The sequence below is a fragment of the Otolemur garnettii genome, unplaced genomic scaffold (assembly GCF_000181295.1).
Source record: "Otolemur garnettii isolate 467f Iridium unplaced genomic scaffold, OtoGar3 scaffold00021, whole genome shotgun sequence".
NCBI lineage: Eukaryota > Metazoa > Chordata > Mammalia > Primates > Galagidae > Otolemur > Otolemur garnettii.
In genome coordinates this window covers 22,129,895-22,157,575 of record NW_003852416.1, presented here as the reverse complement: position 1 = coordinate 22,157,575, position 27,681 = coordinate 22,129,895, and the positions used below count along the sequence as shown (strand labels likewise).

Sequence of the window (27,681 nt, the reverse complement as noted above, 5' to 3'; positions counted from 1 at the left end):
AATTCCATCCATAAAATCCTGATCTTAAGGAGGAACACAGGTGTGGTCCTTTCAGGAGACATCTCCTTGAGGTTGCCTTCTAAGGACTTCAGCCCAAGGTGCGGTTCCAGCTGCCTCGGCACCTCTGTTCTCCCCCAGCTGTTTCCTGCAAGGGGAATACAAGTTTTCCTTGCATGAATTTCAGCTCAATTTCGACTGAAAACACTGAAGGTGGGTTTGTTCCTTTGCTGTAGTGGATGCTGATTTCTGTGTCACTTCTCTCTGGCCCTGCATAGACCTCTTGGCCCAAGAGGAGCAGACACTCCCCACTCCCAGTGTTCTGAGGGTCTCTTGTCCTTGCATCCATTCTGGGGTAGAAACATCTTGGATAGAAGAGAGGGGCTATACCCACCAGGCAGCAGTTCTCAATCAGGGCACAGCAGATTGCCTGGAAAGCTTCTAAAACCATCAAAGCCTGAGCTCCAGCTGACCAAGTAAATCTGGATCTCAGGGCCAGGTCCTGGAGCTCAGGAACTCCAGCCTGAGGGCAGATACCAGGTGGGGTGGGTGGCAGGGCTATCAAGGTGCCAGGACTTAGCAAGGGCCCAGAAGCACAGCACGCTGGGTTTGAATGACAACAATAACCACCATTTATTGAGCACCTGCCATGTGTTCAGCGATCCTCAGACCCACCCTGAGAGGAAGGTGTTACCACTCTACATGTGAGGAAGAGGGTTAGAGTCTGAGAAACTTGCCAGGGCCACAGAGAGAAGGTGGCAGAGCTGGAATTCATACCAGCGAAAGGAATACCTTTGACCTAGGGTAGGAAATGGCTTGCCCAGTGAGCTTCCCCCACTCAGATGACAGCAGAAAGGGATTTCTTCAGACAGCCATAGGCCCTGGGGAGGGGGGCGGGGAGAAGCTCTGGCAAAGGAGCCCTTGCCAGCTCTAAGCTGACAGCCACCGCAGTTCTGAGAACCCTTGGCCTCCCTCTCCCTCCGGAGGGAAGGATTGAGGGGCTCAGAATCCCACATGGAGGGCGGTCTTGGTGGAGTTCAGGAGGCCTGGGCTGCCTGAGGGCTCTGCCCATCCTCAGGAGGAGGCTCTTGCCATGGGCAATGTTGGCAAGTGGGTAGGGAATGAGGTGCCCTGGCAGACACCCTGGCCTAGAGCAGCGGGATGCGGGAGGCTTCCCAGAGGCGCCGGGCCAGCTGGCTGGCCTGCTGCACAAGCAGGTCCGTGGGGATGACTGACAGGTGCAGGGCCAGCAGCTCATAGCACCTGACCGCCTCGCCTGGGCGGCTCTTGCTGTAGTAGCGCAGGAGCTTTCTGGGGAGGAAACAATGCGGGCTTTAGGAGCAAGGCCGCACACCCGTCTCCCAGCCCCTCACAGGCAAACGTCACCAGGTCCCCGCTCCCAGCAGTGACATCTCCACCTCCTCCTCACTGACCAGCTGTGGGGCTCAGCACACATCTCCCCATGCTGCCAAACTGAGTGAGCAGGATATGAGGGGAACATGAGTGTGCCCTATACTTGTCGCCTCCCCCACTGGACACCACTCCATTGGGGTGGGCGTTCCTGAAGGAGGAGGGCCCCCTTCATCACCTGTATCTGGTGCACGGCCCTCCCTGACAGCCTCCCAAGCCAGGTCACCTGTAGTAGTCTCCTCCCAGCATGCCGATGGGCACTGAGTCATCAGAGAGGACAGGCACCTCGATTATCTGGAGCTTATACCCCTGGGGAGGGAGGACAGGTTGGTGGGTGTGGGGGGAAGAACCCAGCTCAAGTTAAGACACACCAGGTTAGAGGCTTGCTCAGCCCTGCTGTGTGTGTGCTAGGTGCTTCGGAAAACAAGTGGACCTTTTTAGCCGTTTTGTCACGTGTGAAATGGGAATAACAACAATCTCATTGTAAACTAGAGATACCACACAGAAATCTCCAGTGCAGGGCCTGGCATTTACGAGCTCTCACTATCATCAGTGAGCGTGTCTGGACCCACAGTGAGCACATCGGGGGAACACGGGCATCATGTGGGCCCTCAAGGAGGAAAGCATTATCAAAAGGCCCACGGGTCTGCTTTGAAAGAAATGGGATTCCTGTTAGAAGAGGTGGGGACAGGAATTAAGTTCTATGAACCAGGCACAATCAGGCATCGACATACAACTTGGACACTTCTGGGGCACAGGGGGAAGATGGGAGCCTGCAGGTCATGAGAGCTGAGCTCAGGCCCTGGTTTCATTCCTCATGAGCTGTGGCCCTGGCCATAGTGTGTCATCTCTAGAGCATCAGTATCTCCATCTACAAAAAGGGTCAATGATTCCTGCTCCAAGTGCACGCGGCTGTGAGAGCTGACAGACATGCATGAAAGGTCCCAATAACTACCCTGCACTACAGAAAGGCAGGCTGGCACCCTCAGTGGGCAGGGAGCAGGAGTGGGAGAGGTGAATAGGACCAGGAGACCAGAGTATGAAGGGCAGAAGGAACTTCTCAGAGAGCTGGAATAATGAGTAAAGGTGACAAGTGGGATGAAAACCAGAAAGAGAAGGAAAGCAGAGGAAAGGAGAGAGAGAGAAAGGAGGAGGGAAGTGACCAGCAGCTGGCGGTTGACAGTAAATCCCCATCACCTGTGCTCATGCTGCAGTGACAGGGGGGTCTAGAGGAGACCAGGGCCCCGAGGCAGAGACCCCAGCCACACTGTCAATGTCACCCTGTGCATCTGGAAATGACACTTGGCTGATGTGTGCAATGTGCAATGTGCAGGAAGGCAGGCATCTATGTGCTCACATGCGTGCTTGGACACTGGGTGAACAATGGCGAGAGTTTGACAGCCGGAGGGAAGGATTACAAAGCAAAGATAAATGCCCCTGGAAAAGATGTGACCTCTGACTCCTGGGCCCCAACCGCAGTGCTTACCTGCCGTTCTACCATGGGCAAGAAGGGAAGGAGGGAGACAGACTGAACACGATTCAGAAGAAAGGAATCCAGGGGTTACAGGGATGGAAAGTGTTTCCAGACGTTCCTGTCCCAGGGACCTGGCCACACCCACCATGTCATTCTCGAACCACAGGAAGTAGGAGCAATAGAAGTCACCCTCTTGGAACAACAGCGTGGTATAGCCCTTCTGCAGGTACCTGCGTGCCAGCCGGATCAGGGACCACACCTGCAGACAGGAGAGAACAGCTGGCCTGAGTGCCATCCCACCCCTGGGAGGAGGCAAAGCATGGGCTGAGAGCTCTCGGAGGGCAGGAGCACTCCTTCCCCTCCCTCCCCTCACTGCCCTGCCAGGGCCCAGGGCACTGCTTTGGGATGGAGCAGAAGGCTCAGTAACATATCATATCACTGCATCCTATCAATACTGGAAGGATGGATCATCCCTCCAGTCACGGTGAGGACAAGATATACATAAAACCACTTTGTATAACTTTACTACTATACACATATGCCATAAGTCAGAAAACTGATCGTTCAGTTCAGAAAATAGCCAGGGATGTTGTTAATTAACACAGTAGGTGATGAGGTCTGGCCCTCCTCTGTCTAGGGTCTCTCAGTGCCCTGCAGGGCAGGGTACCAATGGCATAGGCCCAAGTTAGGAAGGTGCTGGGGAAGTGTGTTCAACTGTGCAGAGCACCCGAGCCAGGCATGGCCTCTGCTCTGGGGTAAAGTCCAAACCCAGGCTCATCAAAGGTCAGATGAAAACACAGGACCCATGGGGTCACATGCTTGAGCTCTTTTCAGGGGTGTTCTGCCAAATGCAGGGACCGTCATCAACGCTGCTTGAGAAGGCAGGCAGCGGGGATGGTCGGCTCCCCACCTCCCAGGGCTGGGAAGAGCCCTGGTGAGCACTCTCACCTAAAGCCTTGGTAGAAGGGATACTCAATCCACTCCAAACCTGTCACAATCTAGTATCTACTTAAATCTGCAAACACATGGATTAAAAAGCAATTTGACAACATGCATCAATAACCTTAAAAACATTCCCCCCATCTGACATAGTAATTCCGTTTCTGGGAATCCATATTGCAGAAATAATCAGAGAAGAGAACACAGATGTATGCACAAAAGGGGTGTACTGTGGAATTATTTATAACAGCGAGAGCCTGGAAGCATCCTAATGTTCAAACGTTGGGGAAATGGTTAAGTAAATTATGCTAGATTCACATGGTGGAGTTGCTAAAAATTGTGTTTATAAAGAATTAATGGCATGAGGAAATGCGTCTGATATAATGTGAAGTGAAAATGTGGTAAACACAACTGCACACGGTGATCTCAACTGCAACGGACTGCACAGAGAAACAACGAAAAGAAATGTACCAGGAAAACCTACCAGGAAATAAGGATGCAGAAGATGATGATGATGATGGACCAGTAAATGCTCAATGAATTGCAGTATCTATATTTTGTGTCACATAGTGCATTAAATATTTTACATGCATCATGTTATCTTTGCAATAATCCCATGATGTAAATAGTATCACTGTCTCCTTTTATAGATGAGGAAACTGAAGTTTTGACTAACACCCAAGGCCACATGGCTAATAGGAGGTGGGGCTGGGCTTCCAGCATGCGCTTCCATCACCATCTTGTTTTAAACATTCAGATATATTATATCTGGACCAAAAACACCATGTATATTAGAAATTGACAGAGGCCCTCCCTCTTCCTTCACCAAAAGTAAACGCTTGCTATGAAGAATCAGCTAAGTCAGGGAAATAAAAGAACTTCCAGAGAATGTTTCCTTAGTAGAAACCACCTAGTTTTAAATTTTGATGCCTGATTTACCTTGCAGCTCTTTCCAACTTAATAAATACTAGTTGAACATTTATTAGTATTTACGCCGGCACAGCCATTTCCTCCTCTGACCGGCTGCCCAGGCACATGGGGCACCGCTGGAGGGGTTGACCACCTAGCTCAGGGTCCTAGGACCCTCAAGACGAGCTGCTGCTCCTGAGGAGCCTGGCACCAGATGCTGACGGAGTCTGGGAGGTGTGGCAGGGCCGTCAGAGACTCCCCGGAGCCCAGGGGACTGAGGAGCAGATCTCAGCACACCCCATTCAGTGGGTGGTGAGGAGTGCCCAGGGCCAGGAAATGTTTACCTTGGTTTTGATGAAGGCAGCCAGGGGCCCCTTGCCCAACTCTGATGAAGTCTTTTCACTGCTGCTAAGGGACGGAGCCACCATCTGCCCAGTTGTGCGGTCTACGTAGATGAAGTGCACCAAGCCTGGGAAGTCTTCCAGGTAGGTGAGGTCTGAGTTAAGGTGCTTAAAAGCCAGAACCCAGCTTCCAGCTCTGCCCAGCACTGGTGTGGGGAGGGCTGCGTCTGTCTTTCCTCCCTGGCTCCCACTTCGGGCAAGCCCTTGGTATGCCCACAGCCCCAGGTCTCTGGCTACCTCCCAATGCCCCAGCTTTGGGAAGTTCTAAGACTTTTGACATCTGCACATTTAACATGGACAGTTCTGGTCCCGCAGGAACATGGTATCTTCACAGCTGATCGTTTTCATGAGGAAAGAGCTTGAGTCAGACCCACTGTGAGGCTGCAGTATGAGCAGAGCCCATGCTGATGAGCGAGCCCCATTGAGCGCCCAGCCTACCCAACTTGCTATCATCTGTTAATGTCTACACTTGACCTAGGGAGAATGGAAGACTCCCATTTGAGGGGAACAGATACCCAGGGAAGGGCAGGTGGCTAAAGAGGCCCCCCTGGCATGCCTTTTACCTGCCTAAGGAAGATCAAAGATTCAAGGGAGGGAGGCCGACACTTTAGGTATTTTAATACAAGAAAATCCTCTCTATATAAAGTTCCAAGGAAAATCAGTATTCAATAAAACTAATGTTCCATAATTAAAAGAGTCAAATGAATCTTAGAGATGGTTTTTGAAACAGAGAAAAACATTTACTGCAGGCCTTCTCAGAGCCTTTCCACACTGCCAGGCACTGCGATGATCTGAGAACATGGCCCCCTCGAACCAAGCAGACAACAGGAGCCCCAGCCCCTCCCTGCCCCTTGCGAGATACCCATTATCTTTCTGCCAGATGGCAATGCTGACATCCAGGATCTTTAAGGCTTTTGTGAATTAACTTTGGGTCAGCAAGAATTTCTAAACCAGCGTGAAGTGTTCCCATGGACGAGACACAGGCATACTAACTTCTTATGGACACCTACTCTCCACAAGAGAAAAGCAGCTGAGGTGGTGGAATATTCATCTTTCCTCCCCAGGGCCCACAGTCCTCCCAGTGAGCAGGGGAGGGCACAGTGGACCCCAGAGGCTTACAGGGCAGGGCTTGGACACCAGGATATGACACCATGGTGACGTTCCGCCTACTCTTCACCAACAGGAAGTCCTTCCAGTCCAGTAGCTTCTCCCTACAGAAGGAAGCAGCTGCTGGGAGGTGTTTGCCCACATTCCTGCTCACTTGGGAGATCCAGGGGCCCCCAATGCACTCACTGCATGAGCTTCTGGGCTTGGTCCTGCAGGTGCTGGGGCAGGTATGGGCCTCCCCGGCCTGGGGCCATGGTCAGGAAGCTCAGACGGTAGATGGCGCACAGCTGCCGCTTCACCTTCCCACATGCCTGGAGCAGCCTGGGTACCAGGAGATGAGGGCATCACAGCAGAAGGGACCCCAAGGACTCCCCTTGCCCCGTTTGGGGCACCCCATGCCTGCACCCAGAACAGACATGCAGGCCTAAGGGAGCCCCTCACCCTGTGTGGGCCACAGCTGATCATGCTGCCTGAAAGCAGCCTCCCACCTCCCCTTACGGTGCTCATGTATGTGGGATGAAATCTTCATGCTTGAAATTATTTTGCTGATAAATGAAGGTCAGTGACTTGCTCAAGGTGGCACTAATCAGTGCTGTAGCGGGGCCGGGCTGAGGGCTGCCCCAGGGGGAATCCTCACTCTCCAGTTCCTGACACCTTCCCACCCCATCATGGGCTGGCCTCTCAGTGTCCTCAGAACGTTCCTTTTATTCAGAAGCTCCTTCCTGAGCTTTCTCTCCCTCTTGGCCTGGGGGACTTGTGGTCTCTTTGGAAATAGCCCCCACCACACCCTCACGACTCACCCTTTATCCTCAGGGCCCACCACTTACTCCCAGGAGGATCCTGGCTCACTTTTAGAGAAGGCCTTGGTCTTAAATTCCAGCCAGGTACTCTGTAAGGACGACAGATTGCAGGTCTGCTCCATGCATTGTCCTCTGTGCTCCTGTAGGACAGGGGCTGCTCTGCGTGCAGAATGGCCACTGCAGTGGCCTGGGGAGGGCATGGGCTGCTCTCCATAGAGGACATGAACTTGGCACTGGCATTCTTACAGGGAGGCTTGTCTGGTGACTGGAGGCCCTGCCGAATGCTGCACTGCCTTCTGACTCCACTAAGATGGGTGGTCCGGGGCCTCTGTCACTGCTTTGCCTCCTCCAATCTTGCTATCTTCAGATAACACAGCTCCTCACACAGACCCATCCACAGCCTGCTGCGTGTACAGCCTCAGCCCAGTGGTTCCTGCCTCCCTAGAAGCTCTAAGACCCATGTGGACTGTGTTAGGACATGTTGTGAAGATCCATCTAGGACCCATGTGGACTCAGACTAAGACCCATGTAGACTGTGTTGGGACATGCTGTGAAGATCCATCTAGGCCCTGTGTGGACTCTGTCAGGACTAGCTGTGAAGCTCTGTATAGACCCTGTGTGGACTATGTCAAGACACGCTGTGAAGCTCCGTCTAGACCCCGGTGTCGACTGTCAGGACATGCTGTGAAGCTCCGTCTAAGCCCTGTGTGGACTGTGTTGGGACACGCTGTGAAGCTCAGTCTAAGCCCTGTGTGAACTGTGTCGGGACATGCTGTGAAGCTCCATCTAGGCCCCATGTCGACTGTTGGGACACGCTGTGAAGCTCTGTCTAAGCCTTGTGTGGACTGTGTTGGGACATGCTGCTCCTAAGGCTTACACACTGTGCCACATCTCTCAGTCTCAGCTCCCTGGGGATGGGCTGGGGCTGTCCTGCACTTCTCCATGTGGCCCCTGGTGCCCAGATGTCCTGGCCACACTGCAGGGGATGCCCCACGATGGGCAGATCACTGGCCTATACCAAATCACTAAGCTGGGCTCTGGCTCTACCGTTCATGAGCTGAGTTACAGCTTATTACCAGTTTCCCCACCTAAAACATGGAAATTATAATTCTTGCTCCACCAAATACACGAAAAGTTTCTGAAAACTTAAAGAGCTGCTGTGCTTTTGTTATCATTTCACACTAGGGAGAACAAGAATCATAAACCCATGGTAGGGCAGGTGCAGGGGCCCAGACTTGTCAGCTCCTTGCCCACCTTTCCCCCTCCCAGACCAACTAGGCCAGGCTCTGGGTCTCACCTGAATCTCCTGTCCACTGCGATTCTTGACAAACTTGTCCATCCTCTGGCGTAGGTCTCCTAGGAGAGGCAGGGACCTTAGGGTGCCCCCAGCCTCTGGGCCCTCCTTTAGCTTCTTCTCCAGCAGGGAGAAACCGTCTAGTAGCTGGTACAGGGTCAGCGCCAGGGGCGTGCTGGGGCTCTGAGGGAAATAGGCAGAGGGTAGTGGGTGGGACCATCCCAAGGAGCTGTTCTGGGCTGAGCATGCAGGGGCAGGAAGCAGGCTCTAGTACCCGGGTCAGGAGCACCATGTTGATGCCCGGCCACAGGGGCAGGCAGTACATGGTGTGCGGCACCAGGGGGCAGTAGCTGTCCTTCATGCTGGCATCCAGGAAGATCCGTCTGGGGCTAGGAGGAGCAGGAGGCAGCACTAGAGCTTGGAGGGTGTCCTCCGATATCTGCAGAGGAAGGAAAACTGTGACGGGAGGTAAGCAGGGAGGGCACAGGCTGCCCACTGCTGCCCTACCTGTGGACCACGAGAAACAAAAACTGAGCTCCAGGAACTCCTAGGTCTTAAGTCCCTGCATGCTGTTGGAGCTCCCCTGGCAGCTCCAGTTCTGCTGCTGCCTCTCTCAGCTTTCCTGGGCCTTTCTGCCCTGGGGTTGGGCCTGGAGGCCAAGCTGGAAGGTAGGGATGGGGCACAGCAGCTGGATGGGGCAGGAAAAGATACACACAGGTGGAACGGGAAGAGGCTGCCTCCTCTGCTTATAACTAGATGGAGGAATGAAAGTTTAAAGTGCCTGTCATTCCAGCCACCCCTAGAACATCCAGACAGCCATCCAAGCTGGGGAAAAGAAGGCACAAAATGAATAAATCAGCAAGATGCTATCCTTTGGACACAACGTATTGGTTGTTCTTGAATTTGCTAAACAAATAGTAACACACATGAGATTGACTCTTGAATGATTATTAAAAACCATACCATTGAAGAATGCTGAGTAAATGGGGAAAATGATTAAAAGAATAAGGAAGCACATTAAGATCCAAGTTTGAGGGAGAAGGGAGGGGGGAATGGGTGGAGGGAGGGGGTTTGGAGGGATCACTTCTGAGGTTTATCTTACAGGGGTACAAGTGAATCTTTCTAAGAGTAGAATGTGAACATTTTAAAACAGTAACTGAGAAAATGACATGAAGGCTGTGTTGACCAGTTTGATGGAAGTATTTCGGATTGCATGTGAAAACCCCACACTGTACCCCAGAAGTACATTAATGTACATAGTTACCATTCAATAAAAAAAAAAAGATCCAAGTTTGATAAAAGGACAAATACATGTATGTACACAGACATGTAGTATGTGTGTTATACATGTGTGCACATGTATAAAATCATAGGAAAAAGGTCGAGACAGAAACAAAGATGTTAATCTCATTTTGAGGAAGGGATTGAGAGTAAATTTTATTCTTTTCTGTATTTTACATTTCCCAATTTTTCTACAATATGTTTATATTCTTATTTTTAAAACACATCAAAATTGCCTTGGACCTTCATTCCCAAGAACAGTGGTGGGTGGGGCAGTTGGGGATTTCGGGAGCTGAGGCCCAAAACGTAGGGGCCGGGAAGGGCAGGGCAGGATCATCCTTGCATCATCCTCACCGAGGCTGAGCTCTGGCACAGGGACAGGCTCTGTATTGACCAGCCCTGAGGTGGGCAGGGCGAGGCTGGTGCAGAGCCACCCTGGGAGTGAAACTCATAGAGCCCCCAGTACTCACAGTGTCACTAGCTGGTGCCCAAGCAGAGTCAAGAGAAACTCACCTGGGATGTGTCAGTGGGCGGAGTACCCGCTTCCAGCCAGATGGTGCTACCTGTGGGCCACAGGTCATATTGTAACAACAGAATGAAAATGACAGCTAACAGCATGAGGGTGGTACTTAGGCGGCCCAGCCCCATAAGCAGTGCCAAGTGGGCAGAGGTACTGTGGTGTGGCTGGAGCAGTGTCTCCCCTCTTCCAGGGTGCAGGCACAAGGCAAACTCTGCAGTCTCTGGTCTGAAGTGGCCGGGTGTGGGCAGAGGAGTTTCCTCCAGAGCCAGCTGCAGGAATGGCGCTCCTGAGCACAGACTCAGCAGTGGTGGGGCATTTCCTCCGCAGCCCTCTGTTGGCCTCTTGATCCCCATCTTGTTCCTGCCCTCTCCATTCCTAGGAGTCAGCATTCCTAGGAGTCTCCATTCCTCCCCCTTCCTAGGAGTCAGCCACACACCATCCACATTTCCCCAATCTCCCATTCAACCAGAAAACTTTACTGAGCACCTACTGTGTGCTGGGAATTGAGCTAGAGTTCCTTCCTAGCATAGCTCACAAACCTGAAATATTATATACTTGCAATAATTCTATTACCTCTTAGATTTCACTACAAATAAACTCTCATTTATAATCACGTTTCTCTGGGGAAACATTTCTACATTTCAAACACCTGACTTACAAATGGCTGAGTGCAACTTCTGCTGTAAGCTATGAGTTCTGTGCCTGGTAGAACACCATTACTTACAGTTCTAAGGCATAAAAAACCACAACTGAAGGAAAGGGGCTGGAAGGAGCGTTCTGATGAGTAAGGAGAGGGGGGAAGAGGAGAACTTTGGAGAGCAGCCAAAAGTGGAATTTCTCAGTATGCCCAGGGCTCATGGAAAGCTTAGAATCTGAAGATTGCTATGAACTTTTTAAAATACAAATAACCAGTAACCCTGGAAAAGTGTGCAAACATGTATGGGCTGGCACACACTCTCTGGGGAGCCAGGGTCCCAGCCAGTCCAAGGACTTATACAGTTGAGAACATATGACCCAGTGGTTTTCATATTTGTCTACACATGAAAATCACTTAGGAACCTTTTAAAAACCTTCAAGCCAGGCTTAGACCAATGAAGTCAGAATCTCTTGGTTCTGGCCCAGCTTAACAGTAGATTTTAAAGATGACGAGTTGAGTCTAACATATGGCTGGTGGTGAGAGGACTGCTCTAACCTAAATCTATACATGGCAGTGGTTCTTACCATGGACCCACCTGGGGACATGTGCTAGTATTAACACTTGTCCCGGCTGGCTGGCACTGCCCTGGATTCCAATGTGCAGCCAGGGTTGAGAGCCACACACTAATTCCTTTCCAAACTCAGTCCCCAAGAAGTCTCTCCTACTAGGCCCTGGCCTTCTGTTTTCTGCCATTTGATGGGGAGCCTGCAGCCTCAAGGCCCATGTAGCCCTCCAGATCCCCAAGTGCGGTCCCTCAAGCAATCCAAACTTCATAGAGCACATCCACTTCTTAAAAGGATTTGCTCTATAAATTTGGGTTCAATCAAAAGGTTGCACTCAAGGGAGCAGGCTACATGTGGCCCCAAGGCTGCAGGTTCCCCAGCCCTGCACCAGACCCTTTCTCTTCACCTAACTTTCAGAGAGAAACGTGATGACCATGCTGCTCATTCACAGAGACTGCGACAGTCCGGATCTTGGCTTATCTACTTCTTTCGGTAGTGCTGCCTATATTTCTTGATAACAACATTTTGAATTGTTATAGTTCATTGTTTTCCAAAGTTCATTCTTTGGAAAAACAGGTACGTATAAAGACTGAATATTTGTATTTTAAAAGGTACTTGAAATCAAATGATTACTTAATTATAAAAAAGAAAGATGAGGCCGAGAATACACATACAGAAGAATTTTTAAATGAAATCAATTTGTCATAAAAAGCTTTAGGGATCATGTGAGTGGTTTTAACAGTCCTTGAAATAGTCCTTGAGTTTAAGCTTGAGTGGGCAGGGACGATAGGGCATCGAGCTGCACACACTCTCCTGTGTTCTAGAAGTGTTGGACCCACTGATCCCTTCGATCCACTGAATCCAGAGGCAATTCCCCAGCCCCCCTCTGCCTCCAGCCTCCTCCCCAATTCTCAGGCCTCACCTGAGCTCTGCTGGCCAGGGGAAGGGGCTGGTGTGAAGTACTCCTCGGGCAGGGAGAAGCTGTCTGTCTCCTAGGAGGAGAAGAGGTGCTCAGGCTGAGGCCTTCTGGGCTGGGCCACAGGGAGAAGCAGATCCTCCCTCTCCTCCAGGCAGCACACAGCACATACCGTCTCCGCAGAACTGCCCTGGGACGAGCCTGGGGGCTGAGGGCTCCAGGGTTGCTGCATGGGGATGTTGTGGCTACCCTGAGGCCTGCGAGGGGAAGGCTGCAATGGGGAAAGGGCTGGTTAGACCTGTTTGCTCCCACTCCCCCACCCGGCATCCTCTGTCTCACAGCCCTGCACCCTGCTCCGTGCACAGCCTGGGTGTATAGTCCTTAGACATCCTCGGGATTCTTCAATTCTAGATGGTCTGTTTTTTCTCCGAAAAACTAAAAATTCCATAAATTCCAACACATGGATATCCAAACCACCACTACCACTGATGGACGACAACAACGGTGGTGGCCAACACTGTGGGACTCCACCCTGCCAACAATCCCGGGTAGCAAGGACCCCTGTTACCCCATGAGGCTCACAGGGGCAGGTATGTGTCCAGCTCACAAGGCTAAGCGGTGAAGCTGCGTTTCCAACTAGGACTGACTCCAAAAAACTTGTTAGCCCTTGTGCATTCCAGAATGCCCCTTACATTTGAAAACTGCAGGAAAAAAGTCATGCCTGACCTAATGCCCAGAAAGAATTGTGATTTAAAAAACATGGCATCCTCAGGGGAACCCATCCACCGCCCCCCAGACAGGTTTGCTGAGCGATAGCCCTAATGGCCCCCACTGCCTGGAGAGCCTTCTGAGACCTGAGCCTCGTCCTCCGCTGTGCTCTCGCTGGGGTAGAGGTCCTGAACCAGGAGGATGAGGGTGAGCAGGTCTGCTGGGCGCACAGTGCTGGCGCTGTGGCTGCAGAGACAGGAGAGGCAGCCTGTGAGAACATACTTGGCAGGGGGCAGCAGATAGGGGCAGGTGGATTAAGGGAGTCTGGAGTCTGGAGCCTGGCCCCGCCCTCCAGGAACTTGCAAATGTGCCACCAGACTTAATCCTTTCTGGAGAAATGCAAGGTATGGATAAAATTAACTCACCAATATATTTTTTTTAAGTAACAGGAAATATTTAATTTTCAATCTCCACTTTCCATTTTTATAAACTGAAAGAAAATAACTCATCAATTTTTAAGATAAAACTTGGTTGATTAAAAAAAAGGAAAAAAAATTATTTATCAATAGGTAAGCATCAGGGACCAATAATATCATAAAAGGAAGTTCTCCTAAAGGGAGACTCTAAGATAGCATTCCAGGAAGAAATAATCCAGAGAGATGAGTGAGCTAAAGAGCCCAAAGAACTGAATCTGGCAAGGCTTCCTGGAGCAGTGGGGTCTGGCAGGAATTTCGGGCATGGGAGACAGTGCTTTTCAGAAGGAAGGGGGGAGGGTGGGAGCCAGAGGCCTGTGAGTGCCATAGACAGAAGCCTTGGACTCACCTGGAGTAGAAGGCCAGCAGCTTGGAGTGCACAAGCAGGAAGGCATGCAGAGCCTCCTCGCCACTCCGCTCGGGGCTGGCATTGATAGCCTGGACAACGTGCCGCTCCAGCACCTCGATGCACAGCTCACAGAGCTGGGGGTGAATCAGCCGTTCCAGAGCCTGACCAGGGTGGGCAGGAAGAGGAAGCCATGTCACCAGCTGCCCTCCCCTGCTGCAGGCCCTGGGCTCATGGGTATGTTCACAGGAATATGAGAACCACTGAGCTCATACCATGACTAGATACCTGGGAACAGGAAGACTAAGTCTGGTCATAAGATGCTGGTGGACAGGCAGACAGTATGCAAGGAAAGGCAAAGTAAGTGCCAATCACAGTTAAGTGCTGAGTAAAAAATGTACAGTACTGAAGAGAAACAGAAGAGATCTACTTGGATAGGATGTCCAAAGAAAATCCCTGAAGTGACCTTTAAGTAAATATCTAAAGAACTGGACAGCCTGCCAGAGAAAGGAGAGGAAGAACATTGTAAGGCCAGGAAACAGCATAGGTCACAGCTCTGAGGCGGGAAGAAAATGTGGAGCAAAGTTGTCCAACTGAAATATAAGGCAAGCTCTTCGTATAATTTTCACATATAATTGTGTGTTAAGTTACCAAAACCTGGTGTTTATTTCACATATATAGAATAAGTCAATTTGGACTAACTATATTTCAAATGTTTAACAGCCACAGGTAGCTCATAACTACCATACTAGACAGACCTAAACAGAGAGTATTCCTGAGACGGAAAGGAGTCCCATGCGACCAGTGCTTAGTAAGGACAAGAGAGGCATGAGATGAGGCTAGGGTGAGAAAGACAGTAACAGATCCTACAGGGGCTGGTAGGCTTGGGAAGTAGTTTGGATTTTATCTTACTATATTAGGTCACCTCTTATAAGAAGTCTTTCTTGATGTCTCAGAAAGAATTAACTATCTCTTATGCCACTGTGGTTTTTGATGAGAAATCTAATATGGCACTCAGGACTCTTTACTGTATTTTTTTGTGTATGGCTGATTTCTCTGGAACAGGGATTATTATTTATTCATCTCTGTATTCATAGGGCCTGGCACACATCTTAGCATATGATAGGTGCTTTACGTTTACTGGATGAGTGAATAAGTGAAGGTGTGAGAAATACTATCTTCAGATCTATTTTCTAGTTTACTAATTCTCTCTCTAGCTATGTCTCATTTGCTATCTAATACACTCCTTGAGTTTTTAACAATTATGTTTTCATTTTTAAATGTGTATATGAATTCTTTCACAAATCTATCTGGTCATTTTTGAGTTTCTTGCAATTTGCTCCTTTTTGTGAGTCTATATATTTCAGTTATTTTCTATTCTGTACCTAATAATACATAAAGCCCCTTGGGATCTAAACCTTGGTGATTGAGTCCCCTGACTCTCACTCATGGTAGTTTATTTTCTTGTGTATTTAACCTTTAATTGTGAGCTCCTATGTGTTTGATCTTAATATGTCCTGCAAAGCAGTGGTTTTCAAAGGATGGTTCTTGGACCAAGCATAATCAATATCACCTGGGAACTTTCTAGAAATGCCAGTTCTAGAGCCCCCATTCCAAACTCACTAACTGAGAAACTCTGACAGTGAGGCCCAGTAACTTGTATTTAACAAACCCTAAAGATGATTCTGATGCATACTGGAGTATGAGAAGCACTGATATAGACAGAATTTGCATTTGCCTCCACAGGGAGCCAGGGAGTGCTACTGATCAAGACTCTGTGAGCATCCTGGGTCTGGTCCTCACCGAGAGCTGCAGGTTCTGCTCCTCTATGTTGCTGCTGGCCTGAGGCTATTTTGTGGCTCTAGTGTTGGTATCATTTGCACTCAGGGCAATTTTGTCTTTAGTGCTGCTTTTTTCCCCACCGCTTTCCATTCTAATTTCAGCTCAATATAATTTTTGAGGGGGAAAGACAGCAGGGTTGAAGTGATTATCTTCAGAGATTTCTACAATTTATAGTGAACCACAAAACATTTAAATGTCTGTGTTATCCAGGATCTAGCTATGGGAGGCCCATAGAGAGCCCCACTCACCATGTGGACAGAACAAATTACTCTATGAATACATGAGTTTTGAGGTTGGCTTGTGCATTCACTCTTATTGGCAAAATATGGTCTTAAAGCTGGATGCCCCCTGCCCAATCTGACACCTCTGAGCCCTGAGGATTCCCACACCCAGTAATCACCTCCACAGCGAAACACTGCTCCTGCTCACGTAGGCGGCTGTAGGTCCACAGCAGGCTCTGGAAGTGTTCCCACACCCGGACACGCTGCTCCAGGTCTGGGGGCCGCAGCCTGGGGGCAGAGCCAGAGAGAGTGGGAGAGACCATGAGAAAGTGTCTCCCTAACCCCAAACAAGAGAGCACAGACCCAGCTCAGCATCAGAGTTGGGTAAGCTCATGTGACAGGACCACATAACTAGGACAGTCACACAGCACAGATGAGGCTGTGTTTGTAACTGGACCCTAGCTGTGAGGTAGGCTGGGGTGAATATGAAGCCGAGAGGCCAGCACCTGGGCACCTTGCTTCCCACACAGACACATCACACAAAGCCAGCCAGAGTGAGCCAGGATGGTATCTGAGTTTTCTATGCCTCTCACATCCTTACAGATCACTGAGACAGAAAACTCTAGTCTATCACCAGAGCCATGCATGGGGCCACAGCCATCTCAAATGCTGATGAGACCTACATTGGCCAGCAGGGGTAACCGGCACCTATGACCTGCCATAATGAAGCTGTGACCACACTGGGCTGAAATGACTCATGCAATGTTGGCTTATTTGACAAGTGCCTCCATATGGGCACTTACTCATATCACTACAAAATTCAGAAGACCCAGAGTTCTTAAGCAATGTATGTGGGAGAGTCAGGGATGACCCCACCCTAGCTTCTGGGCCTGCATTTCAACCACGTTTCTTTCCTGGGGTGCTTCCTAGCTCAGCGTATACTATGAACCTTCATTTTCTTTCCCTGATTTCTTTACTGTGAGTCTAGAGACAGGTTTTGGGGGCTGCCCCTCAGAAAACGTTCCCAAGATCATATGAGTGTGTGTTGGCATGTGTTGTTCTGGAGCAAGTCTGAAGGTCCTCTGAGAAGCCAGAGAGGACTGGCTCAGACCAGGTTTGTAAGGACAAGAGACTGATGTGAGGGGATGGTAAGAACACTGGGCTGAGAGTCCTGAGCTCAGATCTCCTAGCTGGACGCTGCCACAGAGCAGCTGGACATCCCTGGGCAAGTTATTTAAATCCTATGCCCCTAGTCTCTCCATATGTAAAATGAGAGAGATGGATCAGATGTCTTCAAGGGCACTTTGAGCTCTGCTTCTCTAAGGGACCCCACCCAGGGTACAGCATGGAAAGGCAGCGTTATAGAGGCAGGGCACCTGCTGCCTGGTCCAGTGAGGATGTTCAGGAGAGGACACGAGGGAACCAGCTTCGAGGACTTACTCCTTTCGGATGAGCTGGCTGTCCACGGTCACCAGGCCAAAGTGCACCTCGAATAGGTACTTGAGCACACACAGCTTCCGGCGAAGGTCCCCCTCACTCTCCGTGTGGTCTCCATTGATGGCGATGAACAGACACTCTCCAAACTGTAGGCACAGCCAGGCCAATGTCAGCCAGCCCCTGGGGCCTCCCTTTACCTTCCCTGACGTTGGTGGATAGGTAAGGTAAGCTCAGGTCTCAAGGAAGCTGGATAAGATGTAGCTTCTGCCTTCTAAAGGAGGCTAAGATAAGGGAGAGTGGAAGGGAGAGGGGCATACTCACCAGATGAAGGACATATAGGTGGTTGTCATTTTCTGTTGAGAAGCAGGTGTATGTGTCTGAGAGCTTCTCCAGCATTGTCATGGAAGAGATGACAACCGGGGCAAGGAGGGTGCTGAGCTGGTCCTCCAGGGCGGGGAGCTACAACAGGGGAGAAAAGGACACTGCTTAGAGCGGGCCAGACGCCAGGGACAGAGGAACAGACAAAAGACCCAGGCCTGGATATAGAGGGTTCCACAGGGCCAGACATACCTGGGAAAGTGGTAAAAAGACACCCTGGGTTGTGGTTAGGAAGGCTGGGGAGGGTTACCAGCTAACTGTGCTGTGCAGGCTCAGAATCTAGAGGGAAACATTACAAAGGAGGCTACATTCCAAAAGGGGAACGTGCGGAGTACTGACTCAAGAACTGGCCAAAGAAGGAAGTTCACTCCAGATGCCAAAGTCCCCACTGTTTGCTGCAAGTCTGCTTTGGAGAATTTATCTTAAGGAAAATTACCAGAGAGGAGGACAAAGACACATGTACAAAGATGTTCACTACTGCACAATTTATTATAAACAACTGGAAAAAAACATAAAGGTCCACTACCAGAGAAACAGCTAAATAAATTACAGTACATCTAAATGATGGAAGAGTCAACAGCCACTCAGAGTGTTGGACATTTTCAGCGACATGGAAAATTCCTCAGATACAATGTTGTAATAAAAAAAAATTATATGAATGCTCTGTATTTAAAAATGCATGGGAAAAGAAACCAACAGATTGAGAAATACTAAGCAAGGGAACACTGCTATAGTTATCACTTCTGGATAGAAGGATTATGAGTAATTTTTCTCCTGTACTTTTTGCTTCTGCTCTGTTTCTATTTTCCATAACACGTATGCATTTACATTGATAAGGTTTCCCCCATCCATTCTCTCCACCCTCCAAAAGAAGGAACAAAACACATAAACAAAAACCAAAGGGAACTGGACAAATTTGTTGAAAATCTGTGAATAAAATGGAAGAAAGCCAGTGGAATGGTAACAACTCGAATTTTGTCAGAGTGGACTAAAAAAGGGAAGCAAACAGCAGACCTTCCCCGAGTGGATTTCAGGAGGCAAGGATGAAATATGGCGGCTGCAGAGTCTTAACTTGGAGCTGGGGATATCTCCAAGCAGCTGAATAAGATCTTGCCCTGACAAGAAAAATAGGCACCTGGCCAATGGTAATGTGTGGCATTTAAAAGATGAGTAGGACATGGCATTATTTTCCTGCCAACATGCAGGAACTGAGGACTGTGCCATGCTCCTGTGGTCTCCAAGTCAGCCTTTCATGGTGGGTCCTTCTTACCCTCTGGTCCCAGCTCAGATGGCTCCTTTGCTGACATCCTCGGACCACCCCACTCAACCACCCCCATCTCACGCCTTGGGTGACTTCTTCAGACCATTTACCACTACTGAACTCATGCTATTTACTTGCCATCTGGTTCACTGTACACTGTCCCTTCTTAGACTCTAAGTTCCGTGAAAGCAGGAATGGTGTTGCTAAGTTCACTGCTTTACCCCCATAGGTTGGTGCAGGTGGGTTATCAGTTAAAATCTGTTGAAGGAATATCCCCCATATAGGCAAGAGTAAATGTTAAATTATTCACATTACTTTCTTGAACTTTTATAAAAAAAATTATATCAGTAGAAAAGTCACTTAAAAATCCAGATTCTGTGTAGCTACTCATCTTAGGGGCAGTATGATCATGTGCCATTCTGTAAAGATACAGAATATATATATACATATTCTTTTTTTTTGGTGAGGAGAGATGAAGACTTTTGGTGTATGTAGGGTGTGAAGGGGCATTCTCATATATTATGGGGTGGAATTATAAAGTGATACGATATCTTAGAATGGTTTTTGCCTCAATATTTCTATTTTTAGGAACTTATCCTAAGGAAATAATCAGATAAGGGATAACATTCAAGCACAAATGTTCCTCATAGTAATACGGATAGCAAACTAGAGCAGTATATATGTCCAGTATTGGGAAAATGGTTAAATAATTGATGCATTTATTCACACACTAGAATATGATGCTTCTGTTAACAATTATGCTTTTGAGAATATTCAACAAAATGGAAGAAAGATCTTGATATAATGGCAAATGAAAAAAAAATAGGAACTAAAACTGTAAATATGGTGTGATTTCAACTACACAGAAAAGATAAAGATCCAAAGAAAGCATATCAAAAATCTAATATTAATAGATCTGGGAAGTAGAATTACAGGTCATTTAAAAACTATTTCTCTGTATTTCCAAATTTCCTATAATTACGTTATTAATATGATCCCCAAAAGGTGTTGCACATAAAACAATAAAACTTTAAAGAATCTTTTTCTTATGGGGGAGATTCCTTTTTTTGCCTCTGGCCCCACACAGCCCACAGTCCCACCCCCCACATGGCCCCATCCCTGTCCCTGTATAGCCCCTGAGCCCAGCCCCTGCCTACAGCCCTGGCAGCCCCACACTCCCTACCCTTGCACAACCTGCACAGCTACGCCTGGCCACCCTGGAGCTCGGCTAGCTTAAGGATGACAGAGGGGCATCTGTGGGTGTCCCTAGCATGCATCGAGTAGGTGATGGAAATGTCTATGACCAGTCTACCTTTGCTAAGGCTGCCAGGCCCTCTCCTGAGGGCTCTGCACGTACATCACCAAAGACTTTTCCCTTTACACTAGACATTTTGGAACTGAAAAATCAGGAATTTGTTTCTTTACTAGGTTTTTAATGAAGAGGAAGAGAAAGACTGACAGATGGTTTGCTTTTAAATTGATCTAACTGAAACAATAGAAAACACCTAAAATTGAAATACCTAAAAATTCTTAATTTAAAAACTGTATGTATTAGTTGGTAAAAAATAAGAGCCTAACACACACTGGTATTTTTTTAGCTTAAATAAAACCACTATAAGGTTCATGTCTATTATAATCTCTGGTATATCTCTGTCTTCTCCTAAAGATCGTGACAATAATTTTGGGGATGTTGATGGTGACTACCCTGCTGAAGTGGAACTGGCTCATTCACTGGCCAGACGACCCAGCCCATTAGAGCAAGAAGGACAAGAGGTGTAAGTGCAGAAATCAAGAAGTCTATTACATCCCCCAATAAAATTTTTTAGCCCAAAATTAATCTGGAAAAATTGCCAAAATAAATTACTCTTTTAGAATGTAGAATGGAAATTACATAAGTGAAAATGACAAGTATTTCTGAATTATCCTAAGTGCTAAACAATGTAACCTAATCATTTGTACCTTCATATTTAACTGAAATAACAAATAAAATGTTAAATTGGATGTCCAGATGCAAAAAAAACTTTGATCCATACCTTATATCATATACAAAAATTCAAGGGAGATCATTAGACCTCATGTAAAACTTAGAACTATAAATTTCCAGAAGAATATATAGGAAAAACTCTTTGTGATTTTGGGTTGGCCAAGGTTACTTAGCTATGACACTAAAACCTTAATCCATAAAAGCAAAATGGATAAATTGGAGTTGTCAAAAATTAAAAACTTCTGCTCTTTGAAAGATACTACTATGAGAATACAAAGAAAAACCACAAACTGGAAGAAAATATTTGAAAAACATCTATCTGATGGAAGATGTGAATCCAAAATATATTCAAAGCTCTCAAAACTCAATGAGAATAGTAAGAAGAAACAATCAACTCAAACAAAAAACAGGAAAAAAATGTGACAAATAAGTACATGAAAAGCTACTCAAAATCATTAGTCATTAATAAAATAAAAATTAAAATGCAATGAGAGTCTAGTAGACATCCATTAGAATGTCTAAAATTAAAAAGACTCTGTTAGTGAGGATATGGACGAACTGCAACTCTCAAACACTAGTACTGGTGGGATGGAAAATTACAAAACCACTACGGAAATGTGTGGAGTTCCTTTAAAAGTTAAACACACACCTACACAATCCAGACCGTCTACTCTTAAGTATTTGTCCATGAGAAATGAAAACATGTGTCCATATACAGACTTGTACAAAAATCTGCTTTATCTGTAATAGCCCAAACCGCAAACAACTCAGATGTCCCTCAACCAGTAAACGAATAAACAAATCATGGCATATTGATACAACAGATTACTGCCATCAATGAACTACTGATGCCTGCGACAACATGGATGAATCAACAACAACTACGCTGAAAGCAGCCGAACCAAAACCAAACTAAACCCAAGTACATACTGTATAATTCCATTTATAGAAAAGTCTACAACATACAAGCTAATCTATCAGCTGGAAAGCACATCTGTGGTTGCTATGGGGTGGGGGTGGTGAAGAAGGGCTTATGCCTTTGGGGTGGTAGATATGCCTGTTCTGTTGATTGTGATGGAATCAGAGGCGTTTATACACGTCAGAGCACACTGTACACTTTAAATAAGCACCGTTCATGGTATGTCAGTTACACCTTAATAGAGTGGCTTAAAAAATGGATGCAAAGCCTATATTTAACTTTTTAAGTGGAGAAATTAACGACGCTACGTTTCTTTGCTGGTGTGATTAGAATTCAATTCCTCTTGTCCTCATTTAGTCCAGTCAGCACTGGTGGGGTGGGGAGACTGCACTTAGAGCATCAGGAGGCTGACCTCCAAGGACAGGTGACCAGGTATGAACGACAGTGGACCACGCACACCTCCCTGCTACTCCCTCATGCTGGCCCAGGAGGAGTGAACACAGGCTCTGCTGTGCTGTTCCCTGCCACCCACCCTTCTGAGACCACCCACTCTATACTCACCTCTTCCTCCTCATTTTCTGACTGCCCAAACTTCAGCTGGAGACTCTCTTCGAACTCCTTGTCTGTCCAATAGAAGAGGACCTCTGCACCCTCAGTGGCCACCAACACACACTTCATCTGCCAGGGAGAAGCAAGTCAAGGTCACCCCAGCCACTATGTCTATGAGCTGAGCCTGAGTAATGAGGAGGATCCCAACCACAGCAAGCGTTCACTGACCCTTTGTGCACACCAGGCTCCACTTCCAGGGCTTTCCTGCTGTCACCGCGTTATACCCTTATAACCGAGAAAGTAGGACGCCACAGATCAGGACACAGGCACAGCTGGAGGGAGGTGGGATCTGAATCCAGAACTGTCTGATGCCAAGGCTGAGGTTCTTTCCTGTTATTCAGCTCCTCTCACCACAGCATCAGACCCACCATGGGGCCTACTGGAACCACACTGCATAAGGAATGGACCTCGTTTTTGCTCTGGACGTGGAACCAGCTGCCTGGGAGCCTGGTCTGGAATGGAGGCTGGAGACCAGGCTCTGGGCAGCCCAGATCCTTCCCTCAAGAACAAAATAGCTCAAGGAGATGGGTCTCAAAGTCCACATGGAGTTTATCTCAGCATTACAGAAATTCCATTCAAAAGCTCCCCCTGCTCTTGGTAGAAATGGAGCTGCCTAAGGACCCTGTCCACTGTCCCTTCTTGCCCCTGTTTAGCAGTTGCTTCTTTGGCCACGGCCACCTGTATTGTTAGCCCTTCCTGACTTCACCCCTCCCCCCACACCCTCTGTGCTTGGCTGTATGAGAAATGCAGTTTACTATTACCCACGGCAGATTCTCAATACAAAGCTTCCTGCACTGTGCCTTGGCCCCTTGGGTACAGCAAGGTGAGGCCAGAGCTCCAGGTAGCAGCTTGCAGCTGAGAGGCCTCAGGCAGGGGCTCTCTTGTGTGCCTCAGAGTGTGACGCAGATGTGATCATGTGGTACACATGCTCGGCACAACAGTGATTAGGAAGCTCTGCCCTAACTCTCACATGAGTGGCCGTATAGCCTCCTTGGAAGGATCACAGCACCTCCGGGGCTTGTGCTCTGTCATCTTTGGGATCCCTGTGTCCAGCTTAGTGGTGCTTAGTGAATTCCTCCCAAAAGCTAACTCTGAGCACCTGCCTCAAGGTATTCATAGGCGAATGGGGGGATATCTAACAGCACAGGGATATTGGTGAACACTAAGGCAGAAAAAGAAAAGTCACAGGTATGGAGAAGAGGTTGTTGGAACAGAGCAGGTGGACCTGAAGAGGCTGCTCCAGGACTTCCCACAGAGAGACAAGGCAGAGGGGGGCTTATGGGCTCAGCTTGATGGAAATATGTGGGTTGGGGAAAGGCAGGCTGTGGACAGGCTGGCTGTAGGCAGGTGAGGTCAAGGTCATGGAGGCCGGTCATCTTGTTGTGAGGTAATAAGTGATCACTTCTTGATGGGACTGGAAGAGTGTAGAGGAAGGGGCCAATTCAAGAGCTGTAGCTAAGTGACCTAGCAGGCCTGAGTGACAACCTAGATGCAAGGACGGAAGAACACTCTGCACCAGCATGAAAGATATCAGGACACAGAACTGGGATAGGGGGCAGGAATGAGAGAGCCCAGGTGCTCAATCTACTGCTCGCCTCATTCTGCTGCCTCCCATAGCCCCAGGGTGGTGGGTGCTGCCTGAACTCCCTGTCTGTCCGAGGTGGGGCAAGATCATCTACCTTGGTAAGCAGCACAGTGGAGTCTCCATACAGCCAGAGGATCAGGAAGGCCTGCAATAGACAGACTTGGTGACCAGCTCATGGAAAGAGCACCACAGCATCCTCAGTTCTGCAAATGCTTAACAGAAAGTGTGATGTAAGAGTGGTCAGAGACATGCTAGCTCTGCTTTCTGGGAGAGGATAAGGGCTGCATGGAGTTCAGGACCCATGCAGTGTGCTCAGCTCCCACCCATGACGGAGAGCATGAGGAACCCAGCCAGCACCGCCATCCACACAGCACAGAGCAAGTGCCCACATTCATTCCTGCTTCTGTTCCTTATGAGCACTCACTTCTCTGTGGGTCACTCTGAGCTCCAGAGCAGTCCCAGGAGCCTGCTCTAAGTGACTGATGGAAGGCAGCATGGCACATCATATGCCAGCAAAGAAGCAGTCCCAGAAAAGCTTAGCAGCAGGTATCGTGGACTGATGCACTAATGACAGAACCAACAGCTGTGCCACAACATTATCAGAAAAGGCAGCAGGACCGGATCCTAGTTTTGGCTTTGCCAAGTTGCTTAAACCTCCCTGAACCTAAAACTTCTGCAGTAAGATGACACAATCCCCTCTACTCCCACTCCAGGATTAGAGTAAGTCACAGGAGTGACCTGGCAAGGTGCTGAACAACCTCAGCAAACTCTGTTGTCCTATGTAGATGTGGGTGGACTATTATTTTCCAGCTTAACCTCCTTCAAATAACAGGATACATGAAAACTGGTCCCAGAATCATTCAGATTTTGATAAAGGCAGGAACCACACTAAACTTAATTAGGAACTCAAGCACCGGCTGTTAGGGGTTCAGCATCTTCTGCAACCTGAGACCAACCCTATCACCTGCACGACTGACCCTACACCACATTTCCCGAAACATGGGGATGCTTTTCAGTAGACATTAGGTTCCCTTTTTTGCCCCCAAAGGCTGTTGAAGAGATAACCTGGCCGGTGTCCTTTTGTGATTTCTGAGTTCTCACCGGCCTGCTCTAGAGAGGGAACTCAAAGGGGATTTACTGGTAAAAGGAGCCCCAGACCACACTGGGCCAACCTGAGGGAACAAAAACCCCATAGCCTACTGTCACCATCTGGAGCCTGGGCCCTCCCCGGGTCCCCAGCGAACTTCCTCTGTGGCCTTCTGTCCTGCTTTCCCAGCCCCTGTCCCGCAGATCAGAAGGCAGGGCGGTTCTCGAAGAGAGGGAAGAGCATCGCCACCGAGGGGTGCGCACTCAACAGTAGCCTTCATGTTTGCCCTGCTTCTGTCCAGTTTCACACCAAAATGTCCACCTCTCCCCTGCCCTCGAACCTCACCGCAACCCTAGGAAAGGGGTTTGATCCGTGACATCGCCCCACTTCACGGCTGCAAGAACTTTGGCTCGGAGAGGGGAAGCGACCCGCCCACCGCCAGGCGCCCGCGGCTGGCAGAAGCCCGCTCCCGGCCACCCCCACGGCCCCGCCCACTTCCGGGAGGGCTGCGCGGGGCTCCGGAAGGACGCCCCCTGCCCACGGAGGGGGCACCCAAGAACTCTAGAACACAGCTTGGGAATCCCACGTACCAGATCGCAGCCCGCGCACTGCCAGGCCGGGCTGGAGCTCGGCGCGCTTCCGGGAACGACCGCGTGACCGCACCACGTGACCCCCGGGACACCGCCCCCACCCCGGGAGGGCTGGTCTCCTTTCTGTCCGTGGGTTCGAGCCCCGCCCCTGGCTGGCAGAGGCCCTGCTGGCTGAGGCCTGCGCACTTGCTCAGTACCCTGGCCTGGCCAGCGCCAACTCAAGCCGTCCCGTGGCCACATGCCTCCTGTAAACTTGGAGGGCATCGCGGCCCAAACTGTGGGACGCGACACGGCCGTCATAGGCACCCTCTATGTGTTTGGCACTGTGCTTGGCCCTTCCACTAGTCTTAGCTCAAGTGATTCCCTGCCAAGGCACCAGGACGGTCCCAATGTATACCCATTTTACAGAAGAGGAAACTGAGGCCCAGAGAGAGGAAATAATTTGCTCAGGGGAGGAACTGGGATCAGAATCCAGGTTTCCTCCTCCCCGCTGGGCTCTTTCTCACTTCTGGCTATACTTGTACTGCGGTTTGGAGGTGAGAGCTGTCCATTTGTGTCTCCTTTCCCTGACTTTCTGGGAAGGGGACACAGCCTGAAGAAGGGTCCAGTTGCCTCAGAGTGCCAAGGCTGGCATTTCTTTATAAAGGTTCTCAATCCATTTTGGAAGTGAGGTGCACATTAGCTTTTCTTGAACCTGGCTTTCCAAGATTTATAAAATTGTATGAGTATTTGGGGTAGCGAATGGGGGCTGCTGATGTAGATCATGCAAGGGCTAAATCCTCACACAAGGCACACCTTGGTGCCATCTGGGAATTTTGAGCCCAGCCCACTAGGGGATGGCCGCAGGGATATATGGATTGAGCCTCCACCACCACCTCCAGATTCCGGGTACTGTCTAACTGGGCATCACTCGCTTCCTCCTCCCCCACCTACTCACACCTCCCAGCTCACATTAGCGCAAATTTTTCCAACTTTGTGTTGACAGCACATAAAGCCATCACAGGCATCTCTCTCCTCGGCCCACAGTTGAGATTGATTTTTCACTCATTGTTTCTCTATTGTGTTAAACTCATCATAAACTTGAATTTCAGTGGTTGAACAAATTCCATCAAATGGATAGGCTAGTATTTACTTAGCCATTTCTCTACAGCAACGCATGAGTGTTCTGACTTCTCCACATCCTCATCAATGCTTGTTATTTTTTAGTTAGTTTGTTTGTTTGTGAGACAGAGTCTCACTCTGTTGCCCAAGCTAGAGTTCTGTGGCATCAGCCTATCTCATCAGAGCTGCTCGTTGGCTTCCCCAAACCAGAGATTAACTGTTCTGGGGTAAGGTACTGCTAGGGGTCTCTGTAAGACTCACACAGGACATGAAGACAACTAGCTCTGGGCAACACAGAGATGAGAAAAAAGTTGGCTATAATTGGTTGGAGGAGAAGTCACCCAGTGTAATAATAAGCACAGGCTTTGGAATCTAACAGACCTGGGTTCAAATCCCAGTGCTGCAACTCTGTTTAGCTGGGTAGTCATGGGCAAGGTCTTTCTCTGATCCTCTCTCCTATAATTGGGTCTATATACTCACCATACTACCCAGGACTGCTCTGAAGATTAACAAGACGTCAGATTAATGGAATAAGACATCTGCTAAGAGGAAGGCAGTCAAGAAAGGAAGGCCAGTCAGAAAAGCCTCTGTGCCATGCTTAGTGGGACCCGAGGGGGAGGGTCCTCCAGTTGTGTGAATCTTATAACAGCAGTAAAATTCTTCATTTTAGCTCAGTCTCTCTTTGGAGTTTTTATCTTCTTCTCCATTCTGGTATATCCTAAGAAAAGATTACAAACAATTCTAAAATTGAAACTTAACTCCATTTCAGTACAGCAGATTTCCCTCGGCTCCTGGATGGGGATAGAGTGGCTGGTAGGGGGGGCTGGGGAATCGGGGAATGCATTAGTGGGAAAGAGCAATTGCAGCGTCCAGATGGGGGCAGTTGTGCTAA

General features: G+C 48.8%; 1 protein-coding gene across 3 annotated transcripts; it reads right to left on the bottom strand.

The window, feature by feature from the left end:
* Window positions 1-605: 605 nt before the first annotated feature.
* On the bottom strand, window positions 606-25,746 carry HPS1 (HPS1, biogenesis of lysosomal organelles complex 3 subunit 1). 3 transcript variants are annotated; one of them, XM_012803676.2, is made up of 21 exons: window positions 25,689-25,746; window positions 24,106-24,223; window positions 22,595-22,816; window positions 22,379-22,495; window positions 17,597-17,734; window positions 17,279-17,421; window positions 16,018-16,126; window positions 13,779-13,939; window positions 13,103-13,202; window positions 12,421-12,519; window positions 12,255-12,324; window positions 10,126-10,175; window positions 8,606-8,770; window positions 8,335-8,514; window positions 7,065-7,126; window positions 6,424-6,558; window positions 6,276-6,341; window positions 5,074-5,218; window positions 3,027-3,140; window positions 1,634-1,716; window positions 606-1,308 (listed from the first exon to the last, which is right to left on the bottom strand). In XM_012803676.2, exons 4-21 carry the CDS (start codon window positions 22,493-22,495, stop codon window positions 1,146-1,148), a joined length of 2,100 nt encoding a protein of 699 aa, XP_012659130.1. In that variant the 5' UTR covers window positions 22,595-22,816; window positions 24,106-24,223; window positions 25,689-25,746; the 3' UTR covers window positions 606-1,145. The 3 variants fall into 3 exon arrangements, with proteins under 3 accessions (XP_012659130.1, XP_023367500.1, XP_023367501.1); XM_023511732.1 differs by lacking the exons at window positions 606-1,308; window positions 1,634-1,716 and having other exon boundaries at window positions 2,592-3,140; XM_023511733.1 differs by lacking the exons at window positions 606-1,308; window positions 1,634-1,716 and having other exon boundaries at window positions 2,592-3,140; window positions 24,106-24,214; window positions 25,689-25,733.
* Between the last annotated feature and the right edge of the window lie 1,935 nt (window positions 25,747-27,681).